We start from the raw sequence: 17,066 nt of genomic DNA, 5'->3' as shown, positions 1-17,066 counted from the left end.
GAAACTTATCGACTTTATTATATAACTCGTCTAATCTCTGGAGAAAAATGAATTACTAGAATTGTTTTAATCTCGAAAATTCCGTAAATCCTACTATCAATTAAAGAATAATTTATAATGAATTACCTACTTTTTTAAATGTTATAGTCAAAGTTATTAACTACGTCTGGCGTTGGCCAAAAGGTTTTTCCCCAATTGTCGGGAATCCGGTCGAAATCCCAGTCAAGTCTATAAAAACTATAGAACCATAATAAATATAAATAATCATTTATTTCTTAATTTAGTATGAACCTGGCCCGGCAAAATAACCAAGGAGGTAGGGCAGGTATTATTTTTTTAAATTATTTCGCTTCTAATTTAAGGAAATAATTCAATCTTTTATGCATATTTATATTTAACTTAACCTCTCAAAATTGTCAAAAAGTTCTCTTACGAAACCAAGCTGTGAAAATGTCATACATTTAATCGCACTAATGTCATTCTGAAGTAAATGCATAAAGAATTTACAATATTTTATAGATTTTTTGGGAAAACCCTCCGAGATTGCAATCTCTCATTGAGGCACCTAATTAACTATTTTAAGTGTACTAATTAAGTTTTAGACTACTACTTACCTCTATAGGCGTTAAAGTTATTTGGAATCTATCGACTACTTGAATTCTAGTTTTCACATAGGGAAAATGTACTGCTGTTGTTAAAATAGTTTTTCTTTTATATTGTTCTTTAAGTTCCCCATGAGCTTTCCCAGTCATTGTAAAAGGTGTGGCATATACAAAGCGTTCTAGAAAAGCAATATAACAAAAAAAGTTTATTATGATAATAATATAATGGGTGATATTTATTGATATATTTTAATTACTGTTTGTCTGACATACTTATGTTAAAGTTCCGATCGAAGTGAGTTTGCCGATATCGCAATTCAAAATTTTCGAAATAAGGCTCAACGTAAGTGATTTGAATATAGGCCTTATTGGGATCTAAAGAATTTATATCGACAGTATTGGAGTCCTTAATAATAATCACATTTTCTGGGCCCCCAAAACGCTTCGCGTAAAAGTCCTAAAAAATACGGGTCATAGAATCCGCTAAATTTAGATGAATAATTTAAAAATGGCAAACTGCTGACGTGTGTTTAAAGACAGAAATACATTTAGGCGATGCCTATACACTATGCCTATTTTTAGCAGATCTGCTTTATCAAATGCTCCATTACAAAATAAAATGAAACAAATGGGACATTATTATTATATTACTTACCTCAAGTCTACTAAATATTTCTGGCAGCTTTGTTAAAGTAGGTTCTTTATAAACGAACTCTTCTTTATCTAAATCTCCAAATTTGGAACCATAAAATCCGACTCTAAAGTACGTTCCGAACATTCTTTTACCATGCAGTTGATCAATTCTTGTATAAGCATCATGCAACTTCCTACAACATGTAAAAAAATAAGGAACCTAAATAAACTTTAATAATATGATATATTCAATTCAATTATTATATACCCATGAATATTCGCTAGCTTCTTAAAGTCTCTATTATTTTCCGCTATTGGAATTAATACTCTGTAGATGTCATTCATTGGTTCATACATTGCAGCAGCGTGAAAACTGATGGCGGCTTGTTCCAACAGTCCTAACAGGCCTGCTTCTGTAAAGTGTGAACCCAAACAGCCACCTTCTCTTTCTGGACTAAGTACATCGTCTGATACTGCGCTTTCTTCTAATACATTTGGACTAACCTAGCCAAATAAAAATAACTAAAAAAAAACATCGGAGGATTTGGAAGTCTAATCTATTTTTATCTTACTGTCACTTGGAATTTAAAAAGGGCACGCTTTTGTTGTGAAATTTCAATTCAGATAAAAAATGAACGTACAAAATTGTTCCTATCTCTGATGTTGCTATCAGGTTTAATGATATTGTTATGAACATGTAAATGGCGAAATTAGTCTACATATTTTTTATAATTTGTTTTTGCATTATTTTGTTTTCAATAATAACTCTTCTTTCTCATAATTAATCATTGCTGAATTTTCTTTATTTTTTTTTACGTTTTCACTAATACATAAAGGTTAACACCTAATACATTATAAGTTAAAGCTTTTAGGTCTTATAACAATAGTAAAAACTAGACAGCGATTATATACAGTGCATCCCAAAAGTTATGTCTAAATTGATTTAAAGTTGAGGGGTATGTTCGAAAAAAAAAACGCTCGGACCCGTCGATTTTTATTTCAAGTTTCGCATTTTTGTACGTGAAGTTTGTATATACAGGGTTGCTCAAAAATAAATTATGACCATCAACTTCATTTTTTTAAATGAAAGCACCTTTTTTTTATTTCATCTTTGAATTTCGCGTGGAATTCTACGTATGTTTCATGCATCATGTCCTATACCTAAAGTCAACAGCTATCGAAAAAAAGACGACCAAACATTAACATTGAAGTTCACCTTACGAGTCACCTTATCTCTGAGAATTTTTATACAGAGCAAATTTCCATTCATTCGTGTTTTTTTATTGTTGGCTGGTGACCGTGTATTTTCATAGAAACTGTATGACAGTTGTATGCCAAACAGATATTGTCAAGTGTGAAGTGTACGAGCAAAATTGCGGTTTTCACAATGGTAAAGTTAACGGAACGAGAAAAAATAGAAATTCTGTGCATGGTTGGGTTAGGTGATAGAACACGTACTCAAAGAGACGCTGCTCAATTATTCAATGAAATCCATACTGATCGTCCTCCGATATGTCAAAAGGTGGTGAGCAGAAAAGAGGCTAAATTTAGAGAATTCGGTCATGTTAGAGATCTGCCAAAATCTGGTCGTCCTGCTCGAGATGAAAATGAACAACTTGACGTTTTGCTTTCTTTGGAAGAAAATCCATGCACTCCTCTATCGCAGATTGGGGCAAATTTACACATAGCGAAATCTATAGTTCACTGAATAGTTAAAAAGCACAAATATCACCCCTACAAAGTTATTCCTGTGCAAGAGTTATTTGATGACGATTTCGATAGGCAAAATGAGTTTTGTGAACGCTTACAAAACATGTGCAATCTAATAATAATTTAGTAACAAATATGAACAGACAAAATTGTCGATATTGGGCAATAGAAAATTCGCATTGGATGACGGAGGTAAACACCCAGTACCATCAAAAACTAAATGTGTGGTGTGGAATAGTGCGCGGAAGAGTAATAGGTCCCTTTTTCTTTAAACAGACTTTAACGGGACAAGTGTATCTTGATTTTCTCCAATTTGAATTAGTTCCAGCATTACTAGCTTTATTTCCAAATCCATTGGACCCAGACTATCCTGACGAAGAACTAATTTTCCAGCAAGATGGCGCTCCTCCGCACTATGCTGCCACTGAGCGTACATTTTTGGATGAAACCTTTCCCAATCGGTGGATAGGAAGTAGAGGACCCATCGAATGGCCTGCTAGGTCGCCTGACCTAACACCGATGGACTTTTTTTTGTGGGGATACTTCAAGTCGAAGGTATTTGTTAATAGGCCAAATAATCTAGACGACTTGAGAGAGAATTCGCAGAGAAGTGCGCGCCATAACTCCGGAAGTGATTGAAAATGTGCAACGAGACTTTATTGATCGCCTTGGATATTGTCAAGCCGTGAATGGCAACCATTTTGAACATTAACTTAATTTTTGTTCTTTTTTTATTTGTTACATGAATCGTCTTTTTTTCGATAACTGTTGACTTTAGGTATGAGGGCATGATGCATAAAACATACGTAGCATTCCACGCGAAATTCAAAGATTAAATTCAAAGAAAAATTAAATTGTTATTAACAACTTTCTTCAGTCCTGTTGTTAGAGTGGTCATTAAATATTGATCTTTAACATCTATCTTGTTAATTTAATTTAATTTTAAGAGTAAAAAGAACCTTATTTAAAAACCGATAAACATTCTAGTATTTTTAATTAATAGTATATTTAAATTGAGTACCTTCTCTAATGCAGCAGCTCCAGCAGGAAAATGCGGTAGTGACTCTAACATCGCTAAATACTCAGCCACCAGTGCAGCTGAATGAACTAAACACATGCCTGCTTCCGTATGATTTCCTCAAAAAAATTAAACGCAATTAAATTTATTGCCTTAAAAAGGTAATATTAAGGATTAGATAAATAGTATGTGTAGAAAGAGAAGGTACATATGTGGTCCACGAAAACTACCAAATATTAAAGCTTGTTGGGGTACCATAATGCATATGTTGGAATATAAAGAGATTATAAAGGAAGGGAGAGGTAGGTGTGTAATGTAAACCACAACTAAAATGTAAAAAATTATCGATGTAGATATTATGGCGAACAGGAAGATTATGGAACAAAGAAAACGTAATTAAGTAACTTTAAATGAAATAAATATTAAAAATAACATGATTGCAATGGGCGCACTTCAATATTTAATAAACTCTTTTCCAAAGAAGAAACGGTTCAAGATCAACGCGTCATAAAAACAAAGAAAAAAATATATTAAAATTTCAGGAAGTTAAAGTGTCAATTAACATTGAATGTCCGGAAAAATTATATTTAAATTTATATATAGAGTTGCGGTCATATACATAGCACATTTTGAATTTCTTTTATATTTGCACTAAATTAAAATATTTAAACATTCCGATGATTTGTTTATATTTATTTAGTCCAAAGAATGAAAAACACCAATTCTTATCGAATTGTGTTGGTATTTGGCTTTAATACTATGGTATCACTCATCTGTGAAATGACATATAAATATCACACTTTTGTTTCTAATAATTTATTGCTATTCCATCTTGTTAACAGTGAGTGTTTTTTTCATTTATATGTATTTTTTTACATTTTGCTGTTTTTCTGCATGCTTTTTAGTGGGTAGAAAATCACTGTGGACCTGAGAGAAGAGCACTTATTGTGCAGCTTAAGAACGATAAACTCACAGTTTCCAAAATTGCTCATAATCTAAAATGTTTTAAATAGCTAAAATATAATGCTCTTAAGCTATATGAATCTACACAGAGCACATAAAATAAGAAAAGAGCTCCTAGAAATAGAAAAACTGCCCTACATTTTTATAAACACATAGTAAGAATGTCTAAAGCTAATCCTTCGCATCTCAAATAAGAAGGGAAAACTTGGATCGTTATGACATACAAGTGTCAGTGAGGAAACCATTCGTGTCAAAAAGAAATATTCAGAAAAGTTTAAAATTTGCGCGTGACCCGCAATATAAACATAAAAATTTTTGGAAAAGCGTACTTTGGACCGATAAAACCAAAATTAATTTGTTTGGGACCGATGGAAAATGTTATGTAAGACGTCCTCCTAATCGCGCTCTTGATCCGCATTACATTGCATTTTCAAAATCTTTTTCTCCTAGTTGTTAAAGGGTTTGAATTTTATACAGAACCTGTTGAAATATCAGTTTTAACAGGTTATGTTTCCTCAAACTTCCTTATCAATTCTAGTACATATTTATTACCTTCGTTTTTGGATGTCTGTCATTAAATGCCCTGGCGGTTCTACAATCGTACCAATCTTTAGTGCCGTAAAGAAAAACAATTTCTATTCTTTCGGTTAGGGTATAGAGCATTTTAAATTATTCGCACTTTTGAATTTTTAACTGAGTATCAGAATGACAATTTTACCAATAATAATCAACTAGTTTTTAAATGTATTATAAATGCTAGTTACTGCAGTGTTATTTTTGTACCTATTAAGTACTGCAAAAAATACTAGTAAAATAAATACGCCAAATATTAGACTGTTGAACAAATTTTCGAAGAATTTTAAAATAGCATTATTTTCTCGCAAATAATGGAGACATATTAAAAAAAAATATTTGAACTCTTTATTACATTTTTACTGGTACACCGCTTCCACTTCCATCAATTTTTTTTTCCGAAGTAGAATGTTAAATGGCTGGCCATTTAAAGTAATGTGTGACACTAGAGGCAACCATTTGACCTACCAAACTTTAGGTTGATAAAATGTCTTTTATTACCACACATTTTCGCTTACTATTTGATTAAGAATCAACGAATTTTGTTTTTTTTTCAGTTTGGTTAGATAGGAGATTGTATGCCCTTTACAATGATGTATTACACTTTTGGTATCCATTTGAAATACACAAGTATGGTCGATAAAATATCCATTATTCTCAGACATTTTTGGTCACTATGCGCTGGTACGTCAAGCGATTTAATTTTTTTTGGCACTGTTCGATAGACATTTTAATATTCCTTATAATGATGCGTCACATGATGGAAGTTCCCATTTGATATATCATAATCTGGAGGTGAGGAGGTGATTGACAGAACTTTGTGAAATATAAAATTAAACGTCTCTCTGTGTATTTTGATTGACGTGCTTTTTTTGTAAGAAGTTATTACGAAGTAGTTTGTTTTGAAATACAAATAAAAGCACTGTATAATGTGCTATAGGTATATCTATCTTATTTCAAGATATTTTCACCTTTATATTACAAATTAATCTCGACTTTCTGTTTTATGGAAGCCTATACTATTTACTTTGAGTTTCTTTACTTATATAAAAAAAAACTGTTATTAATTATATAATTGACTTCGGTCTAGAAAGAATTGCTTATTACGTTTTGGCCTGCATCAATAATTTTCAATATAAAATAAAATATATATCACAATTAGTTATAGGATATTATACCGTAAATCTAAATCGTGTCTGAAATCAAAATATTTGATTATATGAAAAATAACCAGAGTATGTCTAATTAAGAAAAATGACTCCAAGTTTGTCCAGACAAAACAAACTATCCTTAATATTTAAAAATATAACTTTTTACTTTAAGCCAAACAAGTTTCCAAAAGTGTTTGTTGTAGATTCTGGGATAAGGCAGAGTTCCAATAACAACGGACCATCCTGTATCCCTAAATATTGTACTTACAGTAAAGTAGTTTTTGTCACTAACATGTACAATTCAAAATTGGTGTCAATCTTGACAACCATTGTCATAATTTAGGATTCTAGGTTAAATAATATAATTTTAAAAACAGATTTTATGTGATATGGGCTTAATCAAACATTAACATACAAGCCATGACTTATTTCAAAATTGTCTAATTGGCAGTTTGAGAGCAGTAAATTGATAACATAGGACCTTATTCTATGCTTATGAACGTGTTCGGAATAAAATTGATTTTAGTAATGTGCGAAGCAGGAATTCTATTTGTTTTTTGATTATTTTTTTCTTGATATATTAATATGGGTTATGTAGAATTGGTAATGATTGTCTTAAAAAGGAACTATAATTACCTCTTTCCATGTGTTTTTGAGCCATATTAGCTAACCACGTTAACCGTAGATCAGGAGAGTTTTGATAGCCTTTGGCAATTCTATACATGAGATCTAAAAGCATCTCAGGATCTTCCTTAAATTCCTTCATTTTTATGGTATCTGATAAAATCATATGCAAATTAAATACTAAATCTCTAACTTGCTCAGGAAATGTTGTTTCTTGTAACTCTGTATCCCTCTCTCCGTATTCTAGAAGTGTTTTTAATGAACGTCTCAAAGAATCATCATTAAAGGAAGACGAAGTTCCTACTAGGCTACTTAGGGACATCGTCACTTGCATTTTTATTCTTGCAAAATTCTAAAAGCACATGTTAAAAAAGTATTAATATTAACGATAAGTTTAACTTACGTTTCCTATCTGGAAAGTCTGCCTCATGAGGAGATATAAAGAAGCAGCCGCTTGCGATCGAACTGAGGCAATTTGAGATCCACAATGTTTTAAAAGCAAAAGACATAAATCTGCACAATGAGAACTCTCTTCATCAAATAGGACGCCATGAAACTAAAAAACAGCATATTTCTTTCTATATTAAGTTAAATAAAATTAATTACCTTAAACACTAAACTACGTTGAGAAGCAAACATATGCGGTAAAACAGTGGTGCTCTGATTTTTTCCTAGTGCATGAAGTAATACAGACAATGCAATCCCGACTAAATGCTGCTGAGAATCAAGCTGAGTTATAGTAGAAACAACTCTTTCTAATGTGTCCAAAATTATGAAGGAAGCCTCAGCTGCAAAATGGCCTTCCATAAGAACATCATGGTAGGAATCGTCTCTTGGGCGATCTTGCATGTCAGTATTACTAACCCTGTATGACAACTGGTCTTTGCGCCAGCGGACTTTTTCTGTTGCGGCCTGTGGTGTTCCTCCTAAGTGGCAATAAAATACACCTCTTAATAGTGATGATGATTAACTCAAATTATTTAAAATTGTGACAGTATAAATATATATAACAATAAAAAATAAAAAGTGGAAAAAGTAAAGAAAAGGGAGATCATCTCGACGAACTCCTCGAAAAAAAAAGGGAAAGACCTAGTGTCGGTGAATTGCGAATTAAGAATAGTTCGATAGAAGAAGTGGACTGAAAATAATTAAAATTGACAGCGCGACTTAATATGTATTTTTTTAACAATCAGACATTTATAGACGCATTAATTTTTAGCCAAATCGCTCTCTGTTTAATGAGTTAGTATTGTTAAAAGATTAAGTCTTCAAATATTAACATGGTGCAAATACTCAATACTCAAATATTTATTTCCATAGACTCATACAAATAAGTATCGGATAATGTAAGAACTTACCTTAAGTATAGAATACATATAGAATACATAATAGGATCCTTTAAGGGTTCTCATTTAAACATCCAGTAAAATTAGAATCAAATTTAAGAGGTAAAATACTAAAAATAATTATCTTCCTATTTTATGTGATGGTGCACTTGACTCACCAGACTGACAATAAAAGTGAATGCAGCTTTTATGATATTTTATGAAACTAAAAAGACGTACATTATCAATTTTTCCCGTTTCAATTTTGTAGCGTTTTTACCGTTCGTTAAGGTGTGCATTAAAACATTCGATGCGCAAAAATAGTTAGCAGATTTATTTTAAACGTACACAATAAACACGATCGCTTTAGCCTACCAGAAATAGTTATTTACACTGTATTTATTGACTACTATTTATTTCGATTTAAAAGTCGCGTCAATATTCCGATATGAACTGCCCTCCTAGCAGCGAGGGTTTCTTCTCTAATAGGTAGACCAGTTTTTGGAAGGTTTGCTAACCACGTGTCTCCAAAATGTCGTACGGTGTATCTGCTAGCCTCACTACGATGATTCCGGAATGAGGGATAACAGCGGATATATTCGCGGTGCTGTCAAAATCAGTAAGCCTCTGCGCGTTACCTTAGTTTCGTCCCAAAATGATCCCAACGATATCGATATTGGTTCAAGATTCCCCTCTTGCAACAGGCTCTCTCGTAGAAATAGAAATCCACGCTTTTTTCCAGAGAACGACTTTGAGAAATATAACAGCATACCAGAATTTGGGCGCATATAAAGCTGAAAATGATCTCTAATATACTGCGAATTCTCGTTCAGTCCAACATTATCGAGTCAACAAGTTGGATTAATTTCCCTCTTAGTCCCAATTAAGCTCCAAAGGTACACCATATCAGCAGATCCAATCTTTTACCAAACCGCCAGCGATAATAGACGATTCCTACTTCAATAGAAGGTATTTCTCAACCCATTTGCTAAAGAAGTCCATCACGACCACGATGTACTTATTCCCTGATTCGGAAAACGAGGCAGTAATGTCAATAGCAATCCCTTCAAAGGGACTTCTCACGTTGTACTTATTAAAGCCTTGTGCATTTTACTCTGCGGCCAATTACTTGCTATACATAACGCATTTCCTTCACCACTCCCTTACGTCTGCCTTGCTATAGACCCAGTAAACTTTTATAAACCCAGTAAACCTTTCCCTCACTTTTCCCAGTATCTTTGTTACTCCAAAATGTTCTCTTGACACACTGGCATGGATTTTCTTTAGCCAGTTCGAAATCAGACATTTAGGCAGAATGATTTTCCTTCTTTCCTCTTTACCGTCGTAGTCAACTATATTCTGCCGCAACAGTCCATCTTCCAAAATAAGGGAGTCTCGTTGTATCCAATATGATTTGACATTGCGAGAATATTTAACTTCTTCCAAAGTTGGCCTCTGCACCTTTATCCCGTCTAGTCCAGAGCCTCCTTAATATAGCTTGCTCAATACAGGTTGACAATCGCCTCTTCGCATCGACATTTATTAGTTTTGGGTCTGGACAGTGTCTTCTTATGTGACCTGCTTTGCCTTTCCGTAACTCCAACTTTCGCTTCTGGCGCCTACATCCTCCAGTCACCTTCCTAATGATCCACTTGACCCATTTTTCAAAGTCGTCCTCTCCTCAAATCACTTGCCGGACACGAACCTGGCCCTTGTTTGTGTTCTTGGCAGCTCGTGTTAGCTGAGCTGTAAATTCTTGCAAGGACTCCCCTGACTTTAAGCACCGATTTTTCAACTGCAACTGGTAGACATGTTCTAGGTGTGACTGGCCATAACGCATCTCTAAATACTTTACTAGGATGGCGGCACCATCACCTCTCAAGGCCAACGTAAGAGCAGTCGCCTTCTCTCTGTCTGACCAACTGTTTACTTTTGCAGCTGCTTCAAACTGATGCTGATAAATATTCCATGATGTAGTATGATCAAATTAAGGAGCATCAGATTTTCTATTGGTACAAACTTCGTTCTTGTAGTCCACTGTGTAAGGGCAGCTCGTCGAAAGCGTAGACGTCCAATGTTGCGATTTTGTTTTGAACTTCCTGGATTCTGTCCTCCATCAATGAAACAATCTGCTTTTTCAATAAAGAAGATTTTTCCAAAATGTCTTTTTTTAATCCCTTCTTGTTTTCTAAGTTTTTTTCTTTCAATCTGGCAGAATTATTTCTTAGCTTTTTCCCAAGCTCACTTTTTAAATTGAAATTTTTTCCCAACCTGGCATAATTCTGTCTTAATGTAGCACATTTTTTTGTCAGTTTTACAGAATTTTCCAGCAATGTGACTTCCAGGTTGACGGAATTTTGGAGCAATTCATTTTCAAACCTTGCAACATTTGACCGATATCGCTTGCACCAGTAAAAACAAATTTGTCAGGGCCATCACCTTTTTTAAGTAATGCATAGCAACCGCTTTTTGTAAGTCTATTTATTTTCTGTCGAATTACAGTCCCTTTCCTCCAGCTCAGCAAGTTTTACATCACCAGCTTTGCCATTTTCACGCATACGTACACACTAAAGACGATCACATAAGACTACTAGAAATATTTTTTACACTATATTTATTTACGACTATTTAGGTAGATTTAAAAGTCGCGTTAGTATTCCTTCCGTTAATTGAACTGACCTCCTAGCGGTGAGGGCTTCTTATATATCAGCTAGACCACTGTTCCAGAAGATTCGCTAACCTTCACGTGTCTGAATAAAAGTCTCATGAAAACCATGGGATCACATCATTATTTGTTGAGTACTATGCCTATGTGTTAAATACACCAATGCGTTATTTTTAAAATTTTTGTTTATCTTCAGGTATTTTTCCCGAACTTTGGGGAATAAGTTCTTAATACACAACAATGTGAGGGGAAAATGTACGGAATTAGAGACGTGTTAGTATCTACTGTTAGTTATTCCATAATTGCTTGTTAAGCTGTTCTCTGAATATTTTTCTTGGCATTGTATAGGGATTGTCAGGAATCAGCATGGGTTTATGAGAGGCAGATCTATAGTCTAATATGAAAGATATTTTTATGAGTATCTAATACGAAAAAGTTTTATCATTGTCAGTTCTACCATAAGGGTTGAAAATAATGTATATTAAAAATAGAGTTAATGTTGAAGTGATTAGTCTTTATTTTATAAAATTTGGCACTAGATTAACTTCAAAAACGCCCTTTAAAATCTGCAAGCTATGCCTTTCTTAAAATTGGAAGTTTAATTATTTATGTTTTTATGCATTTAAACAAAATAAATCGAAACAAAGTGATTTTAAAACCTGACCACTTTGTGACCTAATGTATGGAACATTAGGTACTCTTGAAGACATCTTTTTTTAAGAAATATTACACTTAGGTTTATCAGTGTTAGAAGTTAATATATAACATTTATGAGCTAGTATTAATTTGCAAGGAAACAAAAAAGAAAGCTGGAACCTAGATGGCATATTCTTTCAGACAATAATTCCAATTTTAGTCATATATTAACCAAAATATGAAGGCCCGCGTGTTGAGCATGTTTAGTATAACAACGAATTTCAAATCTGTATTACATGAATGTAAAAAGAGGCGGAAACAGTGTATGGTATTTCAAGATGGAATCAGCTATTTATAATATATCTGCGTGTTTTGAAATTGTTATTTAGACATCATTATCTAGACAGCTAAAATTGTTTCCTAAGCACAGTTCACTTATTATTTTAATATACTTTTCACTATTATTTTACTATTAATAATGTGACATACCTTTTCTGCGTTGTAACATTTCCCTCGCGCTTCCCTGTCCTAGAATAACATCCTCTAACTTAGAGCGTATATCTTGAGTAACTTGTGTATACCCAGGCGATATCCTCCGCCTGTGTCTATATTCAAAGCAGCTTATACAAGCATCTAAAAGATGTAGTAAAGTTGCTAGTCTAGAATACGGCAGTTCCGCCATCCACTGAGATAGTGAATTACGTTCCACATTCTTTAAAGTCCACAGTACGCAAGTTAGTAGGCTGCGCGTTGTTTCTGGACTTATACCAACTTTTCGATTTTGAATCTATAAATAACAAAACCTAATATTATTCGTAAAATTATAATAAAATAGTAAGTACTTTTTTGCACAGCCGAAAACTGTTGATTAGGTTTGTACAGTGTGTAAATCTATCTTTTAAACATAATATAAGGCTACAACAAGAACCTTTACAACTAAATTGCCGGAACTTTTACAATTTCACAAAGAAGAGAAATATTTTTCTTTTAAGAGAATATTATTTTCTGGTATCTCAATTCAAGAGAAACAATTTAGTAAAACAAAAAAAAAATTACATTTAATTTCTTTTAAAGAATTTAGTTTAGTATTTGCTCTTGCTCCACTTGTGATGGATAAAAAAGGTATCTTTAGCATGTTTGAAGACTAGATAAATAAATTTTACATCAGTTACATCCGGTGAAGTAAATTTGACAGTGAGTAGCCTTTTTTAATTTAATATTGAGTAGCCCTCACCTCCAATCGCATTATGATCCAATATTTTTTCAAGTTCTGTTATTCTTTTTTTTGTTTTGTAATTAGAGAAATATCATTTCGTTCATATCTAGCTTTCACTCGACATGCCATAACAAATGAAAAATGTTTGTTGAAGTTGTTATTGTTTACCCTATTAAATAACAAGGCATCAATAGCATTGATATTCAGTATTACGCGTAGTTTAAATCAAGATTTTTTTACCACTAACAATATAACAGTACATGTTCCTAAAAATGTTAAGTAAGTAAATAAAATAAGTTCATAACATTTTCGAAATACTTCCTCAAACAGCTTGTTTCACACTAGGGACATGCTATGAATTAAAGTTAATTTAAAAGTAATGGAAAATAACTATTGGAAAATAAATATATCTATTAATATACTCTTACCGATTGAAAGTTTTCGCAGTTAGAGGGAGTAAATTTTCCAGCTATAAGCATAGCAACGTTGGGATTAATATTGCTAGGTCCAAGATCATCATGCACAAATTTCTCAATTTTGTCTTGCGAAAATGTATGCAGTAAGGGTAGGACATCCATAGCCACAGATAATAGAGGAAAATATAGTGCTCCTACTCTATTCTTAGCTTCAGGTGAAAGGTAGCGTGAGTCACAGTCGTGCCACGACAGAAATGTCTTTAGTGTCTCTACAGCTTTATTGTGAAGCGAAGGCTGACTAAAATTAAGAAACGCATAGGCCGCCTTTATAATGTTGATTAAATAGTAACATAAATTCTTCTATGAAACAATATACAGGGTGTTCATTTGAAAACTTCCCACAACCGATTTATCGAAAACCACTGTTTAAAAAAAAAAACGCCGAAATACGTCAAGAGGTTTGTCAAGGGGGACAACTTTCTAACCTAAAATTACTTCACCCCCTTTCACAATATGCCCCCCAGGGTCATCCCCTTAAAAATTTTAAATGGCAAGGGGTATCGAGTAAATTAGAAAAATCTTTGTTTATCTTAATTTTTTTCCGCATTCTTTTCATCAACACAGATATCCTGGGCGAACTGTATTTATTGTTATACCTGCTTAGTTATTTATAGTTGCTAAGGAAAATAAAGAATTTATTTTGCCGTCAGTTACATTTGTGACAGTCTTGGAATAGTGAAAATGTATTTGTTGAATTGAAGATTTTACTTCCAAAATGGTTTACACACTAGCCGAAAGAGTGGAAATTATTCTAATTTATGGTGCCCAAAATCAATGTGCTCGGCAAACTGCCGTCACGTTTAACGCCAGACATCCGGAGAAGATAACTTCGCATAGGTATGTTTTGGACCTTTTGTAAATGGCACAAGACCTCTGTTAATATTGCTCATAAGTTCACACAGTAAGCTCTTACTAAATCTCTAGTTGAGTTTTTCATATGTCGTTCAAAATTTGTCAAAATAGAAATTTCAACATCCTACCTTACTATAAATTGGTTCCATCTTCTAGTTCTTTTACACACGTTTTCGTTGCTTAAATGTATTTACTTTTTCTATAGAGAATGAAAAAGTATCTTCGATTTGGTAAGTTACGAGTCTCTAGCGGTACTCTTCTAGCGTTGTGACTATTTTTTCGGCACACATTCTAACATATCACATTTTTCCATATATGTAAGCGTAAGGCATTTTACTAATGTAGATTTGAAAAAATCACAAACTATCATTTTATTATTCAAACAATCATTTATTTGTTTTGCTCTAAAAAAGTTCAGAACCAACTTGCCTAAATATGGCAAAATTATTAATATTATAACTTTTTTATTTTTAGGTTTAGGCTATTAGTGTAGATGAACTTTTTTATTAAGAAAATTATTTTCTTTTGATTTTTGTCAAAAATATACAAGGGATTCTATTAGTTTTCATAATTTAACCGTCTTTGTATCTTAAATATTAACAAAGATACCAAGAGTTCCGACCTAACTGGAGGCACCCTGTATAGCAGATACATTTATTTCACTATTAATATTGTTTATGGTTTCGCCGTAATAAACTGTAAACTTAGTTGGGAATGTCAATGAACGCATTTAATGTCAAACAGAAAATTAAAATTTTGGGGATTTTATAGAAACATTTTTAAGATCTATTTCAAGTACACCTTAGTAATGATATAGTATGCAGAAATTTACATTTGACTACTTACTTAGTTTCCAGTAAAACTGTCGCCAAATCACTAAGAATGAGCCCAGTCAAGTAATGATGTTGTCGGTATTCAGGAGATAGCTCAGCAAAACAATTGACACGTTCTTGGCTTGGTGGCGGCCCGGACAGGAACGAATTTTGACTAGTAGAACTAGTTACACTAGGACTGGGAGATACACTAGCTCCTGATGGCATAAATGGCGTTGAAAAAGGTAAGTTTAAAGCTACATAATGTTCATGACTGCAAACAATTCTGGTTAACTCCAGTTTTAGTTCAATTAGAACAGTAGCCTCTGAGCTAAACGATATTTTCGTTTGAAGCTCTTTAGTATAGGACCGAAGAAGTTGAAAAACCCATCCTCTATCAGCAATTGATAGAAGATCATAGAAAAAAAAAGCTAAGGCAGCGTTTAGTTTGTGTGCTTTTCTTATTTCACACATTGAAAGATAAATAATTTCCGAGGTCACATATTGAACTAAAGATGAAATATCATCTAAAAATTGATCAGGAAATCTGATCTTTCGTGGTGAGTCCAAGTTTCTTGTATGCGCTAAGTGTTCCACCATGCTCTTAATCATTAATTCAAACAAAAACCAGGCATTTTGCATGGCTAAATCTTTGTTTCTTCCACTAGTTATTGTCCATTGATAGGCCAGTTCTTGATGAATTATTCTAGGACAACTATTGATATGACTAACTGATTCATTAGGCGTTACACGCATGCTAGAAGCGCGGTCAAGTCCCTTATGTTGATAGTGCGCGACTTCTAAGTCCGGATTAGAGTTGCTTCTTATCAGTCCTGATCCACTTTCATACTGTGATATACTTCGATGGCCACTTATTATCGGATGTGGCAAATTACATTGGTACTCTATGTAAGTAGCTAATAGAGCGTTTCGACCATGTTGGTCCGACGAAAGCTCTTGAAGATTCTGAAAAAATTAACGTTAATAAAAATATGTATAAAATAGTATGCAATACAATAAAAGTGTACTAAAAATGAACTATAAATATACAGGGTGCGCCAACAAGGCGCACGGCAAAGTATATTATTTAATAAAATGAGTAGGCATGAAGAGAGCTTTACTTTGATCTAACATTTTCAAAATTTGTATGCAATGCTGCCAGGTAATACATTTTTTCTATTTTTTTTTTTTTGTGAAATAAGACATTGAAAAACAAATGTAGTTTTTGATAGCTTTTTTGTGATCTATCCTGCATATGTAGTCGAGACCATCCTTTTCCTATTTGTACAGTGAGGACGCGCAAGTTGAAACAAATTCATTTAAAATGCAGAGGTGGGTTCGAAAAAAAACACGCGATTTTTTGATGATGAATTCATGTATACAAGGTGGACAAAAAATGAGCTACGACTATCTAAACTTAATTTGTTTGAACAGAAAGAAACACCCATTTTTTATGTTATTTTTTAATTATGTAAAAGATTTTAAGTATATTTTGTATATGTGTCCTATACCTAACCTCAATATTTATTAAGAAATTTGCGATTAAATTTTTTATAAATAACTATGAATTTTTGAAACAATAAATGTTCAAATTGTTGACCATTAACTTCCTGACAGTAACCAAGTCGATATTCAGATTCTTGTAATAGTTTACTAATTGTTTGAGGCCGGATTTGTTGTATTTCGGCTATAATTCTATTTTTTAGTTCTTCTAAACTTTCAGGTTTGTCAAAATAAACTTTAGATTTTTAATAACCCCATAGATAAAAATCCAATGGGGTTAAATCTGGCGACCTTGCTGGCCATTCAA

General features: G+C 33.1%; 1 protein-coding gene and 1 long non-coding RNA gene across 4 annotated transcripts in view; one reads left to right on the top strand and one right to left on the bottom strand.

Moving 5' to 3' along the window:
• LOC126748211 (dedicator of cytokinesis protein 7) overlaps nt 1-17,066 on the bottom strand; it is a 61,458-nt gene that overhangs the window by 2,999 nt on the left and 41,393 nt on the right. For all 3 annotated transcript variants that reach the window (XM_050457288.1, XM_050457285.1, XM_050457287.1), the window contains 11 exons: nt 15,291-16,222; nt 13,545-13,830; nt 12,390-12,687; nt 7,881-8,200; nt 7,678-7,830; nt 7,287-7,626; nt 3,967-4,082; nt 1,504-1,739; nt 1,258-1,429; nt 876-1,059; nt 615-781 (listed from right to left, as the gene is read on the bottom strand). In XM_050457288.1, coding sequence (XP_050313245.1) covers nt 615-781; nt 876-1,059; nt 1,258-1,429; nt 1,504-1,739; nt 3,967-4,082; nt 7,287-7,626; nt 7,678-7,830; nt 7,881-8,200; nt 12,390-12,687; nt 13,545-13,830; nt 15,291-16,222 — 3,204 coding nt within the window. The remainder of the gene's footprint in view (nt 1-614; nt 782-875; nt 1,060-1,257; nt 1,430-1,503; nt 1,740-3,966; nt 4,083-7,286; nt 7,627-7,677; nt 7,831-7,880; nt 8,201-12,389; nt 12,688-13,544; nt 13,831-15,290; nt 16,223-17,066) is intronic.
• LOC126748236 (uncharacterized) overlaps nt 1-17,066 on the top strand; it is a 32,270-nt gene that overhangs the window by 5,961 nt on the left and 9,243 nt on the right. Inside the window, exon 3 of the long non-coding RNA XR_007664672.1 lies at nt 15,295-15,501. This is a non-coding gene — a long non-coding RNA (uncharacterized LOC126748236). The remainder of the gene's footprint in view (nt 1-15,294; nt 15,502-17,066) is intronic.

This window comes from Anthonomus grandis, chromosome 22, assembly GCF_022605725.1.
Source record: "Anthonomus grandis grandis chromosome 22, icAntGran1.3, whole genome shotgun sequence".
Taxonomy (NCBI): domain Eukaryota; kingdom Metazoa; phylum Arthropoda; class Insecta; order Coleoptera; family Curculionidae; genus Anthonomus; species Anthonomus grandis.
This window is presented reverse-complemented; position numbering and strand designations above follow the sequence as displayed.